The sequence below is a fragment of the Mercenaria mercenaria genome, chromosome 14 (assembly GCF_021730395.1).
Source record: "Mercenaria mercenaria strain notata chromosome 14, MADL_Memer_1, whole genome shotgun sequence".
Classification (NCBI taxonomy): domain Eukaryota; kingdom Metazoa; phylum Mollusca; class Bivalvia; order Venerida; family Veneridae; genus Mercenaria; species Mercenaria mercenaria.
In genome coordinates, this window is record NC_069374.1 from 69,987,124 (window position 1) to 70,003,081 (window position 15,958).

The following is a 15,958-nucleotide window of genomic DNA, read 5'->3' on the forward strand; positions in this document are numbered from 1 at the left end:
GATTAACAAAGCCAAAATGAAATCTAATTAGTAACATCATAGTTAGTAAAATATGTCGAGCATTTGTTAATATACATTATTCGTCGCACAATAAATGGCCACACTATTTTTTTCCTAAAGCAGGAACTTTTATTATTACTTATTTATTGGTTCTGTTTTATGTAAACATTATGTTAAGTTATCTATGTACCCTACATACAGCTCGTTTAAATGGGTCAGCCGTGTTGATGTACTTATAAAATAGACTTGCCTGGTCAAGGCTACGGATATGTATTGTATTATGTCATCGGAATATTTTATAAAATGCTACTCCCCCTTCCGTTTGGATCTGTCCATGTTTACAAACACGTTTGTTTATTTTATGGACTGTAGTAGATTACTAAATGACAGATCAATATGCCGATTTCGTTTCGCCGACTGACAAAAAACCTTCTGCCTGATTTATTTGTATTTAAAATGATAACTCCTGTAAGAATATCATTGACTTGTGAAATGAAATTCATACTACACGAATTTGTACATTCAACCTGAACATTTCAGCTACATAATACTATTTATACATTTACATGTATATGAATTTCTTGACTTCCTGGATTAAAATATGCCTTTAAACATATATCTTCATTTCAGTGTAATTATTTGTAATATTTCGCTTTGGAAATATGATAAAATATGAAGTGGATTAAAGAAGAGGTATGTAAGCAAAATTAAAACTATGTATTGCGACATAATGGGAGCACGTGGCAACGATTAATCATCAATGTATAACGTTAAGATGCAGATGCTATTATCAGGTACAGATATTGGCTAATTAAACTTATTTAAATGGTCCTGTATTTAGTGCTTCTCAAAGCATGGCCATGGTAACAGAAACATGAATATTTACATTTCCTTTGATTTCAAATAAAGTACACAGCGTTTACTAACTGCTTTTAAATGTCGTGCACATTTTCGTAAAATTTATTGATTACAAATGTATACGTTTATAAAACAAGCGAATATTCAATTTTCTGTCTACTATCTACGTATTATGCAAGAATTTGGTGTCGCTCTATTTATCAAAGAAATCTTATATAACACTATTCCTGTTTATTATGTCATTCAGGTGAGAATAATTAGTAATGTAAGCATGCTGAAAATATTAGGCAATTAATATATAACACAGTATTTACCCTAAGGGGTACCAAACGTTTTAAGACTCTATAGTTTTCACTCTGTTTTATTAACGTTTCGGCCTTAAGGCCTTTATCAAAATGACAAATTCCGAGAATTACTCTACATCATGGTGTCTCATAATATAACATTTGATATACAAAACCGGAATTGACGTAACGTTATTAAACGTCAACGTCAAATCCCGCTAAAAAGGGACACACATTTATAATGCACAAGGACTGTCTACTGGCAACATGATTAAAAAAGATATTGACTTAATGTGCAGAATTACATCAAGCTAGTGATGTCCCCATGCTATCATGGGAGACAAATTAAAATTATATTCTAATGAATTCGTTTGTAGGACAATGAAAGTTTATATTCCATAGATATATTACAAAAATAAGCTAAAACAACAAAGATTCCCATACAGTTTTGCATTCAACCATTATGTCATTACTAAAAAGAACAAAAATAAAAATAAATCGAAAAAGATATCATCAAACGAAATAAAAATTATAAAAAAATAGGCAAATTTTACGTATAAGGGGACGTAATTACAACAAAAAGTTACTCTATAAGTATCGGAACCAGTAGAATATGACAAATATGTATTTGAAACTCACAACTATGCGTTATAGGCAGAAGAAAGGACATGATATATGAAAAAAAATACATATTAAGAACATATTAATGGGTCGCAACGACAACCAACCAAAATAAATACAAAAACGCTTACTTAAAACCAAAATACCTCCGGAAATGATGTGCGTAAAATTAGCCAGAGCAGCCAGAGTAGCCAGAGTTCCGCCAGAGTTTAGCCAAAGTAGCCAGAGATCAGCCAGAGTAGCCAGAGAAGTCAGAACTCTTGTTACTCTGGCCAGCCAGAGTAGCCAGAGTTCAGCCAGAGAGGTCATAACTCTGGTTAGTAATACTCTGGCTGGCCAGAGTAGCCAGAGTTCAGCCAGAGTTCAGCCACAGAAATCATAACTCTGGTTACTCTGGCTGGCCAGAGTAGCAAGAGTTCAGCCAGAGTCCAGCTAGAGAAGTCATAACTCTGGTTACTCTTGCTGGCCAGAGTAGCCAGAGTTCAGCCAGAGTAGCCAGAGTTCAGCAAGAAAACCCAGAGTTTCTAGGATGTTAAAATGTTCTGGCTACTCTGGTCAGCCATAGTATCCAGAATAGCCCGAGTCTCCTGGATTTTATTTGCTTTGGTTAGTCTGGCTGGCCAGAGTAGCCATAGTTTCTAGAGTTCAGCCAGAGAGGTCATAACTCTGGTTAGTAATACTCTGGCTGGCCAGAGTAGCCAGAGTTCAGCCAGAGTTCAGCCACAGAAATCATAACTCTGGTTACTCTGGCTGGCCAGAGTAGCAAGAGTTCAGCCAGAGTTCAGCTAGAGAAGTCATAACTCTGGTTACTCTTGCTGGCCAGAGTAGCCAGAGTTCAGCCAGAGTAGCCAGAGTTCATGAAGAAAACCCAGAGTTTCTAGGATGTTAAACATGTTCTGGCTACTCTGGTCAGCCATAGTATCCAGAATAGCCCGAGTCTCCTGGATTTTATTTGCTTTGGTTAGTCTGGCTGGCCAGAGTAGCCATAGTTTCTAGGATTTTAAGAGTAGACAGAGTAACCTGGTTCACAAAACATTTTCCGTCTTAGCTGAATTTGATTATGAAATCTAATATGTTATTTCTATCTAAACAGCATGATTAAACTGAATTTAAATTTAATTAATATTTTTAAGTGGCTATTTAGCGTAGCCAGAAATCTTGTTACTCTGGCTGGCTGGCCAGAGTAGCCACAGTTCAACCAGAGTAGCCAGAGTTCAGCCAAAGTTCCGCCATAGTAGCGTAGCAAGGGTTTCTAGGATTTTAACGTGTTCTGAGTACTCTGGTCAGCGCGAGTCACCAGGATTTCATTTGCTCTGGTTACTTTGTCTGGCCAGAGTAGCCAGAGTTTGTAGGATTTTAACATGTTTTTGCAATTCTGGTCAGCCAGAGTAGCCAGAGTAACCAGGTCCCATTATCACAAAAGCTTTTCAGTCTTAGCTGAAGTTGATTATGAAATTTAATAATGGAGCCGTGCCATGAGAAAACAAACATAGTGGCTTTGCGACCAGCATGGATCCAGAACAGGCTGCGCATCCGCGCAGTCTGGTCAGGATCTATTTTGTTCGTTTTAAAGCGTATTGGACTTGGAGAATCTGTTAGCGAACAGCATGGATTCTGACGTTCAGACTGATCTGGGTCCATTCTGGTCTCAAACCCACTATGTCGGTTTTCTCATGGCGCGACTCATATGTTATTTCTATCTAAAAAGCATGTTTAAAACTGAATTTCAAGTTAATAACTATTTTCAAGTGGCTATTTAGAGTAGCCAGAGTAGCCAGAACTCTGGTCACTATGGCTGGCCTGAGTTTAGCCAGAGTAGCCAGAGTTCAGCCAGAGTAGCCGAGTAACCAGGATGTCAGTTGCTCTGTCTACTTTAGCTAGCCAGAACAGCCAGAATTTCCGAGATGTCCATTGGTTCTAGCTACCCAGGCTAGCCCGAATAGCCAGAAAAAATACTGTGATACCTATTGCGAAATGACCCTTTTGGTTCTCTCAGGTTTGACTTTTTAGTGTTTTATATGTATCAAGTGATTCATAAAACGGACTTCAAAAATTATCTTATTTTTCAGACAACGGCCAGAGTAGTTAAACGTTCTAGGATCTTAATATGTTCTAGCTACTCTGGTCAGCCAGAGTAGTCAGAGCGACCACGATTTCATTTGCTCTGGCTACTCTGGCTAGACAGAACAGCCAGAATTTCCGAGATGGCCATTGGTACTAGCTACCCTGCTAATCAGAAATAGCCAAAGAAAATACAGTAAAACCTGTTGCCAGAGTAGCCAGAGTAATCAGAACTCTGGTTACTGTGGCTGCCCAGGACAGCCTGTTTCATAATTTTTACGTAGTCTGGCTACTCTGGCTGGCCAGAGTAACCAAGAATAACTGAAATGCGCACGGGTTCTGGTTACTCTGGCTGGCCAGAACAGCCACAGAAAATACAGACAAACATGTAAACTAGAGCCATTTTTAAAATGTATGACCCTTTTTCATAAAAATCATATTATACATGATTAGGTTGCATTAAGTGTTGTATATAATTATAATGTAAATAAAAAGTTAGACCTGTTGCGTGTTGTGTGTGTGGTATATTAAGGCTGAAATTCATAAAGATTAAAGCGAACAGGTCTATATATTTCTGGTAGATTGAAAAACTTCAAAACAAGCCTAAAATATCAAATAAAAAACAACAACAACAAAGAAACAGTAAGACGGCATGTATGTTTTCTTTTTATATAAGTTGTAATTTTACAAAGTAGCCCGCCTCCCACGAAGGGTACGAAGCGACACCGATCCATCCTGGATCTTCAGTACTTATACGGCTATATGCCATACCACACTGGACTGTGATTTAGTGCAGTGCGACCTGGCTGTCATGGTCTTTTGTTTTGCATTGACCCATTCTGGGTCGTATTCATGGCATATTTTATCTATGTGTTCTAACACCGACACCCCGACATCCTCTATGCTATGACCAGGCATATTGAAATGTTCTGCCACTGGTTTCGTACGCTTCATGTTCTCGCAATCTCTCCTTCAGCGATCTTGACGTTTCACACAATTTTATCGCACTGGATACAGTTTTTCTCATATACCAGGTTCAATGTCTGGCAGGTCTGAGTTCGCTCTATCCGTGCCGCTATAGCCTTGTCATTATTGTGCCTCCCTTAGTCTATCATTTGGCATACCACGCACCTTCCGTTACATCTTAGTTTCAAATCGCCCGTTTGGTATTGCTTCATAACCTTATTTGTCTTTCCATGTACCAACAGGTCAGAAATGTTCGTGTCCCTGCGGTAAGCCACAATTGGGGTGTCCATGACCTGTTGGTACAGGGAAAGACAAAGAAGGTTATGAAGCAATACCAAACGGGCGATTTGAAACTAAGATGTAACGCCAAGATCGCTGAAGGAGAGATTGCGAGAACATGAAGAGGACATACGGCTGAAACGTACGAAACCAGTGGCAGAACATTTCAATATGCCTGGTCATAGCACATATGATGTCGGGGTGTCGGTGTTAGAACACATGAAGGAAAACAGTAAATACTACTGACAGATCAAGGAGCTTGAGTGGATCCACGAGTTGCAGACAGAGGCGCCAAATAGACTTAAGGTATTGGACCCCTAATAGTAATGTTTAAAAAAAATAGCATTTGCTTGGTATATTCTTAAAGTTGACCATGTTTCGCACTGTGTTGCAAATTTAAACAACTTTTACCGTCCTTTTTTTGTAAATGTTGTATAATGTATGGTATTTCTACAAGCTTGAGTTGAGACAAATTTCAATGTGATGGCCACTATCTGAAACGTTTGCAGAGAATTCATTACAGCATTAATTTTGATTGAAGAAACATCAAAAGTTTAACTATTATTAAACAATTATAAAACACAACATAAAGCTGTAAATATCATTTATTTTTAGGGTGTCTCAAGTAAACAGATTTAATGAGACAGAATTCTAACTCCAACATTGAAAAATTAAGGTCGATTCCTGTAGGTCTGTTTTGAATTTTGCTCACTTCGTCCAAAAATAACCTTGGGGCAGAAGTAAAACCTACCTGCATTTCTTCAGCACTATGTAATCTAAAGAATGAAGGCAAAATAGAGAACTTTTACAGCATGTAACTCAGTATTTTTAAAGATGTCTAATTCTTTACCTCCTGATTCAGAGGTAAATTCACTTTGAACAGCAAGAAATCGCTAATAAAATGAAAATTTTCTACTTTTTTACAATACATCCATAATAAGTCTTGGAAGAAGTAAAAACTTACTGTAGAAAAAAAGGATTATGGGGAAAATAATTTGGTCCCAGTGGGGCTTGAACCTACGCCCCCTGAAAATTGCAATCAAAGTAGGTTTATGGTAGGAATTGAATACTCTTCAAAAAGGAGGTACTCTATTACGGGTCCTATACCTTAACACGAAAGCGAAACTTGGGGTTCTTTGGACAGAATATAAAATAAACTCATTTGAATTAATGCTTAAGTAACATTGATTTTTCCGGAGGTATTTTGGTTTTAAGTAAGCGTTTTTGTATTAATTTTGGTTGATTGTCGTTGCGATCCATTAAAATGTTCTTAATATGTATTTCTTTCATATATCATAACTTTTTTGTAATTACTTCCCTTTATACGTAAAATTTGCCTATTTTTATATGGTTTTTATTTCGTTTGATGATAAATTATTCGTTTTATTTTTATTTTTGTTCTTTATAGTAATGACCTAATGATTGAATGCAAAATTTTATGGGTATCTTTGTTTGTTTTAGCTCTTTTTTTTGTAATATATCTATGGAATATAAACGTTCATTGTCCTATAAACAATTTGCTTAGGATATAATTTTAATTAGTCTCCCATGATAGCATGGGGACTTCACTAGCTTGATGTATTTCTGCACATTAAGTCTAAATCTTTTTAATCATGTGGCCAGTAGACAGTCCTTGTGCATCATAAATGTGTGTCGCTTTTTAGCGGGATTTGACGTTGACGTTTAATAACGTTACGTCAATTCCGGTTTTGTATTCATATGTTGTTATATTATGAGACGCCATGATGTAGAGTAATTCTCGGAATTTGTCATTTTGATAAAGGCCTTAAGGCCGAAACGTTAATAAAACTGAGTGAAAACTATAGAGTCTTAATTAATATATAGATCCTAATCGTAAATTGTGGTTTAAATTGAATCATGTACAACAGCATCCGTAAATGCCAATCACTAATCACAAAATTGAATTACAGATATAAAATTATAAAAATGATAACGCAGTTGTGGTGTATTGGTTGAATGTCGGGAGATCAAACTAAAGTCGAAAGTTAGAGCCTCAGACCGTTTAAGGCCATATTATCTTGTATGAAACCAGTACTGGGTTTCCCTGAATTATTCAAAAAACCTATGTGTGTATGTGTGCGTGCGTGTGTCTGTGGTTGCGTACATGTGTGTATGTGTTGGTTGTGAGCGCATCCGTGTGATTCTTAATAAATTAATGGAACAATAGATTGCAAAAATGCAATATAAAACAATGCATATTTAAGTTAAAGCGTTACACGATCACTTAAACGGTACTCATGAAAAGTAGGCTTGAATGAACTGCTGTTTGGTCGATTTAAAATAACCGAAATCTTATGTACATGCATGCGTAAAATGTGGATTGTTATTTCTACAAAGGAATTCAAATGCAACGCGGATATGATTATTTGTCTGTTTCATTTTCAAGACGGAAATAACTATAACACAATTAGTAAAACGTATCAGATTTAATGTTTACCACTACGTGATATCACATGGGTGGTCCCTTGGGTAATGTTTCAGCATGAAAGACCTCCGCTTCAGCTGGTGCAATTGACCATGAATGGTGTCTTTTCATAGATTTATTTGTCTTCTCGTCTTCTTATCCTTGTCGTGTTCGTTAATCGTGTTCATATCCACGTGCCGTGAGTTTTTCCATTGCGTTTCCTGGAACATGGCTTTCCCTGTCCGATATTTATTCTTGATATTTATTAACACTGTATGTCTTATTCTAGGGAAGAAGTGCTACAACCTTGCTGTTTCAATATTGGAATCCAAAATTATATTTCTGTTTTGTCTGATTTGATTCGAATTTAGTTTTAATTTACCTTAATGCTAATTCAATGGGACGATTGATACTATGCCCGTTCGCCATATTCACTCGTGTGAAGGAAAAAATGCATATCCATATTGTTTCATACATAACAGTATAAATAATTCATATAGTTATTTGTACAGTGCGCAGCCTTGCCTTTTTGTTAGACGTGACTCAATTTCGATTTATGTATACACATAAATATCCGAAGTAATATAAACGTAAGCAAATTTATTACTGGTATCTTTAAATTTTAAAAGACAAACACTTCTTGTAAAGGCTATATGATCGATAATAAACACATAAGAAAAATCTTTCAATGAACGCGAAAGAATATGAAATATTTACTGTATATGTCGAAAATTCGTATCAAAATATAATTCAATTAAGGCAATGACGACCGTAATTGATGTCTGACGGGAACATAAGTTATCTAAACGTATATTTTGCAATAGAAATCTAGGTTCGTAAAGCTATTTAAGCTTTCTCTACCTAAATGTTATGCTATCATGACGTTGCGCGAGACGTCTTGGTTGTAAGTACGCAAATGATTAAACTTTTTGATAATGATTATTTTGTTTCTTTTTCATAATGCAGTGGATAAAAACGGAACACGCAGTTAATTTACAATTAACTTATATTTCAACGTCTCGGCTTCATGCCTTCTTCAGGGAAAAATAATGATAAGCAACGGACATAACGTCATAGTGCATTATAACAAATGACACAACATTATAGTAATAAAGTGGCATATATTACAAAAAAAGCATCTGATTAAAATAATACAAAAGTTCCTGTATAAAATAGGACAGGAGAAGAATAGGAACAAACGATACTAATAAAATGATAATCAAGAACAGATCAGAGCAAAACACAACAGAACATATATTTATTAGTCTTAAGCATATAACAGCTTATCGACATATACGTAAACAATTACATACTGCATGGCATCAGTAACTACATGCCGTATCATAATTTTGAATTGATTCCCTTTTACATGTTTTACCACATGAACTGCAGATTTCACATTTTCGTTCGTGATTACATTTGGTGTTCACTAGATTCAATGTATTTCCATTGAAACCTGATCAAAAACATCCTAATATGCATTTTTCTCTTTGTACCGCGATGCCATTAATGAGTTTTATTCTCTTTATGGTAACTAATATCTATCGCATTTTGATGATATATTTGCTTTCTTATGTCCTTTAAACAGGTATAACGTATTTATATTTTGCATATTAATTATGTTTTTGTCACTTTCACGATACACAGCTCAACATCTATGGAAATTGAACGACATATAAAACAAATATTACTCTAAATTACAATATACGCATTGAATTCCGGAAAAGGGCTGCATAAAATACAAGAATTTCGGAGCGTTCAGCGCCTTTAAAACCCCACCATTTTCAATGTACTGTTACATATCTTGGTTTTGAAGTATTTATTGTTAGGTCTACAAATTTTGATTCCGGTGACATGCTTAAAAAGCTAGGGTAGGTGGTTCGGAAAATGTTGGGGTTTTTTTTATTAAAGGAGACTTTTCGGAAACTATTTTTGTGTCAAAAAATGAGTACAAATAAGGGGATTATGCCTTTAAAGCATCAGCAAATTGATTTCTAACATCACTTGCCATGTTTTAAGCATGTATGGTAAAACATTAATTGTACAGTACGCATTTGCTAATATTTGGCTACGCGTAAATCATTTTCCACTCACTTTACTATACATATAGTGCAACATTGAGAAATGCATGAAATGACCTAAAAACGGGTCACTCGGGTCATTGTTAAATACTGACATTTGAGTTTCCTTCTTTCTGTTAAGTGTAGAAAGTGGATTTTATTACTTGATGCATCAAGTTTTGGTTCATCCCAAATTCGTCAAATTCAGTATCTTATTCGGACGGCTATTATAAAATTTGTCGATTTCTAGTGTAGCCCGTCTACTATACATTTTAACAAGTTAATATCAAGTATGCAGTATACATTAGGTTGAAAAGTATAAGCTTTAATTACTGAATTAATACACATATGTCGTGAGCTGACTGTTTACTTGTAGCTCTGAATACATTATACGACAGATAAAAATTCTTTTTTACAGATTCTACTCCATTGGATATTTGCATGGTCAGTATTCGATCCAAACTTTGCAGGTAAACATCTTCTTGAGTACTCAAGCTATCAGCAGTAAAGGAATATGTATAATTGTTTTAATAGTTTTGTTTACATTTTATATTATGCTATTAATGGTCTCAGTTGAAAATTATATGCAACATATTGTAACCTAGTGATAGCTTCGCATGTTAAAAATCATCTTATTTCAGGTGGTGTAACTTACCAAAGTTGTGTTGCTGGCTGCAGTTGTTGTGTTGATAAGATCTGCGGTCCTGCCCATGGGGTTCCAGATGCGTGCATATACGGTTGTATTGATGGTCATAGAGGTGCTAGATGTGATGACCTATGTACACATAATTGTACATCCTGTTCTAACGATGCAAATACATGTGAAACATGTTATGATGGCTTCTATCTTGGAGTAAATAAAGACTGTCAATCAGAATGCCCAGTAAACTGCAAGAATAATGTTTGTGATAGTTTATCAGGTAATTGTACTAAAGAATGTATTAAAGACACTATTACCCGTGTTAAGTGTAACATTTTTATGAATAGACGGTATGGTGAACATTGCAACACACTCCGTCCAGAAAATTGCAGACATGACAAGTGTGAAAAAGACAACGGGGGTTGCTAGTACAGATGCAACATAAGTTTTGTTGGTTATACTTGTACAGAATGTATAAATGGCAGATTTAGGTAAAAATAAAAACAAAACTGTCCACTTAAATGTGCAGAGAATGTTTGTGAAAATAATTCGGGAAATTGCTTTCAGTGCATAAATAACTTTGCTGCAGATAAGTGTAATATGTGTAAACATCTGATTTTTTAGGTCAGATTGTGACCAGAAATTTTCTTTGAATTTGCATTCACAAAACATTTGATATTGATAAAGAGATGTGTAAGTATGAATGAAAGTAAAACCATTCTTGGGATAGATGAGGCTACATAATGACAACTGTATAGAATGCTTATTCAATACTGAATGTCAAAAATGTAAAAAAGGCTACTTATATAGTTGTAACTAAAATGTCAAGTAATAAAGTGTATAAGTTCTGTGACTTTACTACAGGCGCTTGTGACGAATGCATGACAAACTACTACGGGGAGTCTTGCGATTTGACATGTCCTGAAAACTGCAAAGATTCACAGACCAACGCACGTCGCTGTGTTTCCGCAAGCGGTGCATGTATCTTTGGTTGTAAAGATGGCTTCTTTGGTCTAAGATGTAATGAAGAATGCAGCAGTCTTTGTGTTGATAGTGTGTGTACACAGGAAGAAGGAATATGTGTAAATGGATGTACCGGTCCGTATTATAATCCGGTGTGTGTTTCTAGTTCAGGTATGTGCTGTGAAATCTATTTTATAAATTTTACAATAATGCTTCAATTTCATCTACTTTTGTGTCCCAATATCGAGTTTCAACTTCAACGATTTTATTGTCTTACTTCAAAATGAAAATATACCTGTTAGACACCTGATTGTTGTATGCATACATGTAACACCCTGTAATATTAAAAGCTTATTACTAGATATATTGCAATATATCTGTATTGTTCCGTGCAGTCGACATTAATTTAGTGAATGCTACCATTGTATAAATCTTTGCTGCAGGTTTCTATTTTTTGTGAGTTTGATCATCTCAATCTTGTCATCACCAACAATGGTGTTATGGCTAAATAGTTCTCTCTTACATCTCAATACAAGTAAATACAACTTAAAAAAGAACAACAACCAAACAATCGGATGAAGCACCGTTAACGCAGCGCCCAAGCTCCTCCACGAGATAACCAAAATCCGACCATATCTAGTCACTTTTCCTGCTACTCATCGTAAAAGAAACAACAAACAAACAAATCATTGGTCGTAACAATTAGCAAAATAACAAAATAAATGTTCAGTAATGTCCGTAAAAGAAATGACCATTGAGTAATTTTGTAACCAAAAAAAATGGATTTTATTGCACGTGCGCGATCAAATGAACTTAAATGTAATAAGAATAACTGAATGCTTACTAGAATTGAATTACGTGCTTCGGGATTACAAAAAAAAAATAACACTTCAACGATCTTCTGCCTTTAACACATATTTGCTCTCTTGCTGGTTGGTCTTTATATATATATACAATTTGAAATATTAAAAACATATATGTCATTCTTAACAAATATAAAAACAAAGGAGGAGAGAACAACACGTCAACAACGGAATAACTGAACATGTAAGCTATATGATCATATGGATGCACAAATTGATAGTATTGTGTGTTTACTGTAATTCCATCTAGAATAATAGTTACTATGATGGTATAATATATATATTTGGCAATTTCTGAGTTAACAAAAGAAACATATCTTACAATATACCCCAAAGAGTAAATCCGTATGTGAAAATTATGGCTTCAATTTCTTCTTAGATACCTTTAAAGAAAACAATAGTAGTGGTGAAGTATTATAACGTGTGTTAAGTAAAAAAGTATCACTGTCTGATAAGTAAAGAATCATATTGAGTTCTTATAATACAAAATAACTTTTATTAATAATGTTTCTAAGATATTTTCGAAATAATTGATGCTGATGCAATAAAACAGGTTGAAAATCTAAAATGGTGACGTAACATGTGTAATGTATGTTACATCATAATCCCTCATTCTTTTAATTGTTTTCTTTATGTCTGCGAACAATATAGGTCACATAAAATTGTTATCTCATGGATAACAGTTGATGATATCATTCTATTTAGTTTTAGTGGTCTCAGGGATCATTTTATGCAAATAAGCTAAGCATAATTAGCTTGGAATAAAAGTAAATACCATAAGAATAACAAAACATTAAAAAACAGAAACTGTTTGGTACATTTAGGTTTATTTGAAACTTTGACAATATTATTTTTTTAACATATTTTTTTCTTTTCCTTTTCTTTTCATTTCGTAACATTCTTATTAATATTCATAAATATGCATATTAGTTAATTAACTTAAAATACTGCCATTTTGATACCCGTTTCATTGTTTTATCACCGAAACTGACCGAGATGTGACTGGTTGCCATCTATATGGTTTTCCTTTCCAACAATAAAATGTTACCATGGAAATAGTGAAATCAAATAAAGTTCAAAAGCGTTTTTTTTTCTATGAGAACATCTTTTTGTTTTGAAAGAGTTGGTCCAGCCGAACAATGTGGTAAAATGTATGTTTAGCCAGGGGTGCATGGAAGAAGGTTTTGGCCCCCGTACTAATAAGAGCAGGGACATTTGTTTAACTACGTACTGAATTAAACAAATCTGATAATATTATTATATTCCGAATTAAATGAAGGAAATAATACATATACCATATATAAAAGAATATATAATTATTACTTTAAGTATACCATATCAACTTCAACTTCGAAAAAAGTGTCAACTCTTTGTAATTGGTAACTACACAGGTAAATGTACGCTATGTTTTATTTAACGAGTGGAAAGAGAAAATAATGGTCTTTAAACTTTGGTGGTTTTTAGTAAAAGTTTAACTTGTTTCGTCCGATTCTATCAATCCCATACAGCAAACGCCTGTCTATAAGTTATTCACCTGATTCAGAGAAACCACAAGGAGAACCCGACAATACTTTAGCAGTGGTTGCAATTGCCGTTTTAGCAACAATTTTGGCTGTAGCTTCTACTGCGTTATGTATGTTAGTGTTGAAGACAATCGTTGAGAAATTACGCTCTACAGACAGGTAACTTTATTTTCTTCGTGCATAACATTTATGATTATGTTTACTTAAGAAAAGAAACAAATCTTGGTCCAGATATAACCGCCTGTCTGTGACAAAGAAAACGCAAGACAATAATTGACACTTTTGTGAAAAATGTGCTTAACTGACTCTATGAAAACTATTGACAAGCACGAATAATTTTGAACGTATTTTATCAAACTGTCTCGTATGAATTTTGCTTCATCTGGCTGTCAACGAAATAGTGGAATATGGTAGAAGAACTGGCCGAATTATTGTCCTTTATATACGCTTAAAGTGAAGTTAAATAGTTACGTACATATGTAACAAATTCGTTCATTCCTACTGTACTACGTAATGTCTCAGTTCTTAATAGTGCAATGTCTGGTCTATATATTAAACCGTTGTGATTTTTTTTAATTTAACTCAGTGCTTTTATTTCTACATTTCTTGTATAAATTTACAGGCAAATCGATGAGTCCATGTCTCAAGTTCAATATGAACATTCAGAAGTAGGAGAAGGAGCAATACAAACTGAAAGTAAGTTTTATAACAGTCATTCTTGTTGTGATTTAAAAGTGTTTCAAAAATATGCAATAGAATCTGTATATCTATGAAACAGATTGATTTATGCAACCTGTGTGATCTGTTGATCCGAAAGATTGTCTGCGGCAGCTGTGCTTCTAAGAAACCTTATAAGAATCTCGAGAGTCAAATATACATTACATATTCTAAGCTAGTAAAAACGAAAATTACCACCGTTATATAAAAAAGAGACAAATAAATTATTTCGTCAAACAATACAACGCCTCTTTCTACTGGGAATAAGACTTGTCAAAATAAACACTATGAAAACACCCATATCTTAAACATAACATCATGTTTATTCCAGATCAAACAGTTGTTTCAGAGGAAGATATCATTGGTTATGAAAGTCTCAATAGAACCCAAGGTAGTCCGAAGATCGTATCTATACCTCAGCAAATTTTTATATAATTCCACGAGTACATGTATATCAAATACATACTTCAAATAAATGTCATGTAACTGTTAAATGATAGACAAACCTGCTTTTAAGTAAAATAATAATACTAAAATTGAAGACCTAAAGATCAAGTTATTTATGGTTAATAATTTCAAAACGCTTTATTCGTTGTACATTCAATACTGACATTGCCAATTGTATAGATTGTTGTTAATATACATTTGTAGCCCAAGAACATACGTATGATACAGCAAAACGTAACGTTACAAAAAGTAAGTATCGCTCATACAATATACATACTAAGTCAATGCATTTTCCAATTCCGACGTCTGAATCATCATTAGAAACGTACGCATGTAAATAATATGAATTACAAGCGGTGTCGTGGACAAAACGACACCTAATACTTTTAAGTATTGACCCAAAACAAAGGACATGTGTGTTATACCTTTTAACAAATTATTATAGTTATACGCAAATTCAAAGACCAAATAAAAACATTAAAAAATGCAATTGCAATGCTAGATATTCTGGAAGCACAGGACACGGGAATCAGGACCGGAGCCATGCAGTGCAAGAAAGGCCCACAACGTATTGAAATTTTAGTGGAAAAATATGAAAGATGGGTTGCTTTAAAAATCTAGCGACTCTTACAGTCATGCAGTCATTATAGTCATGCAAAAATGGATATGGGGTAGACAAATAGATCGGGATCGTTAACATAAGTTGCTTGAATGTGTACTTATTAAGACAAACTCAGTTGTGTCTTGTTCATGGATTTTGATAGCGCAGACAGCTGCTTTTTTCCAAGTACATGTGCGAAGCTGTTGTAGGATTGGTAATAGTTATATAGAAAACATGAGGGGCGAGTATGAAATTGAATACATATCTTTCACATAATAGGCTGCTACATGTAGATGAATTAATTAGTTAAAGTAAACAATTGAAACTTTGTTAAATGTATATGACACAATAGATCTATTGGGTTATATCACAGCAAAGTAAAAACGGGTTCCTGCAATCATGGATGGTCTCTTTTTCACACATTCCTTTAAACTTCCAATTCTCTTCAAATCCATTTTACAAATACATTGACATAACAACGTAGACCTACAATTAAACTGAAGAAATGGAAAGTATTTCATAATGACATTGCCACTACGTTATTTTTATTTGTGTTCTGTTCAAACCGATTTATGCCTTAAACAGGTCATAACTATAGCATATCTTTAGCCGCCATTCAAGAACATTGAACTAATACAGGCAAGGCTTTA

The 15,958-nt window shown here is 34.4% G+C and overlaps 1 protein-coding gene across 1 annotated transcript; it reads left to right on the forward strand.

The window, feature by feature from the left end:
• Positions 1-428: 428 nt before the first annotated feature.
• On the forward strand, positions 429-15,321 carry LOC123527752 (multiple epidermal growth factor-like domains protein 10). The gene is made up of 8 exons (XM_053523847.1): positions 429-693; positions 9,973-10,024; positions 10,196-10,474; positions 11,059-11,328; positions 13,564-13,702; positions 14,166-14,239; positions 14,592-14,651; positions 14,912-15,321. Exons 1-8 carry the CDS (start codon positions 673-675, stop codon positions 15,046-15,048), a joined length of 1,032 nt encoding a protein of 343 aa, XP_053379822.1. The 5' UTR covers positions 429-672; the 3' UTR covers positions 15,049-15,321.
• The last annotated feature ends 637 nt before the right edge of the window (positions 15,322-15,958 follow it).

Excerpts from the sequence above, each read along its gene's own strand:
- LOC123527752 (XM_053523847.1), top strand. The coding sequence starts at position 673 with ATGAAGTGGATTAAAGAAGAG. Across the intron at positions 10,025-10,195 it reads ATTCGATCCAAACTTTGCAG|GTGGTGTAACTTACCAAAGT; the intron begins GTAAACATCTTC and ends ATCTTATTTCAG. Across the intron at positions 14,652-14,911 it reads AAGTCTCAATAGAACCCAAG|CCCAAGAACATACGTATGAT; the intron begins GTAGTCCGAAGA and ends ATACATTTGTAG.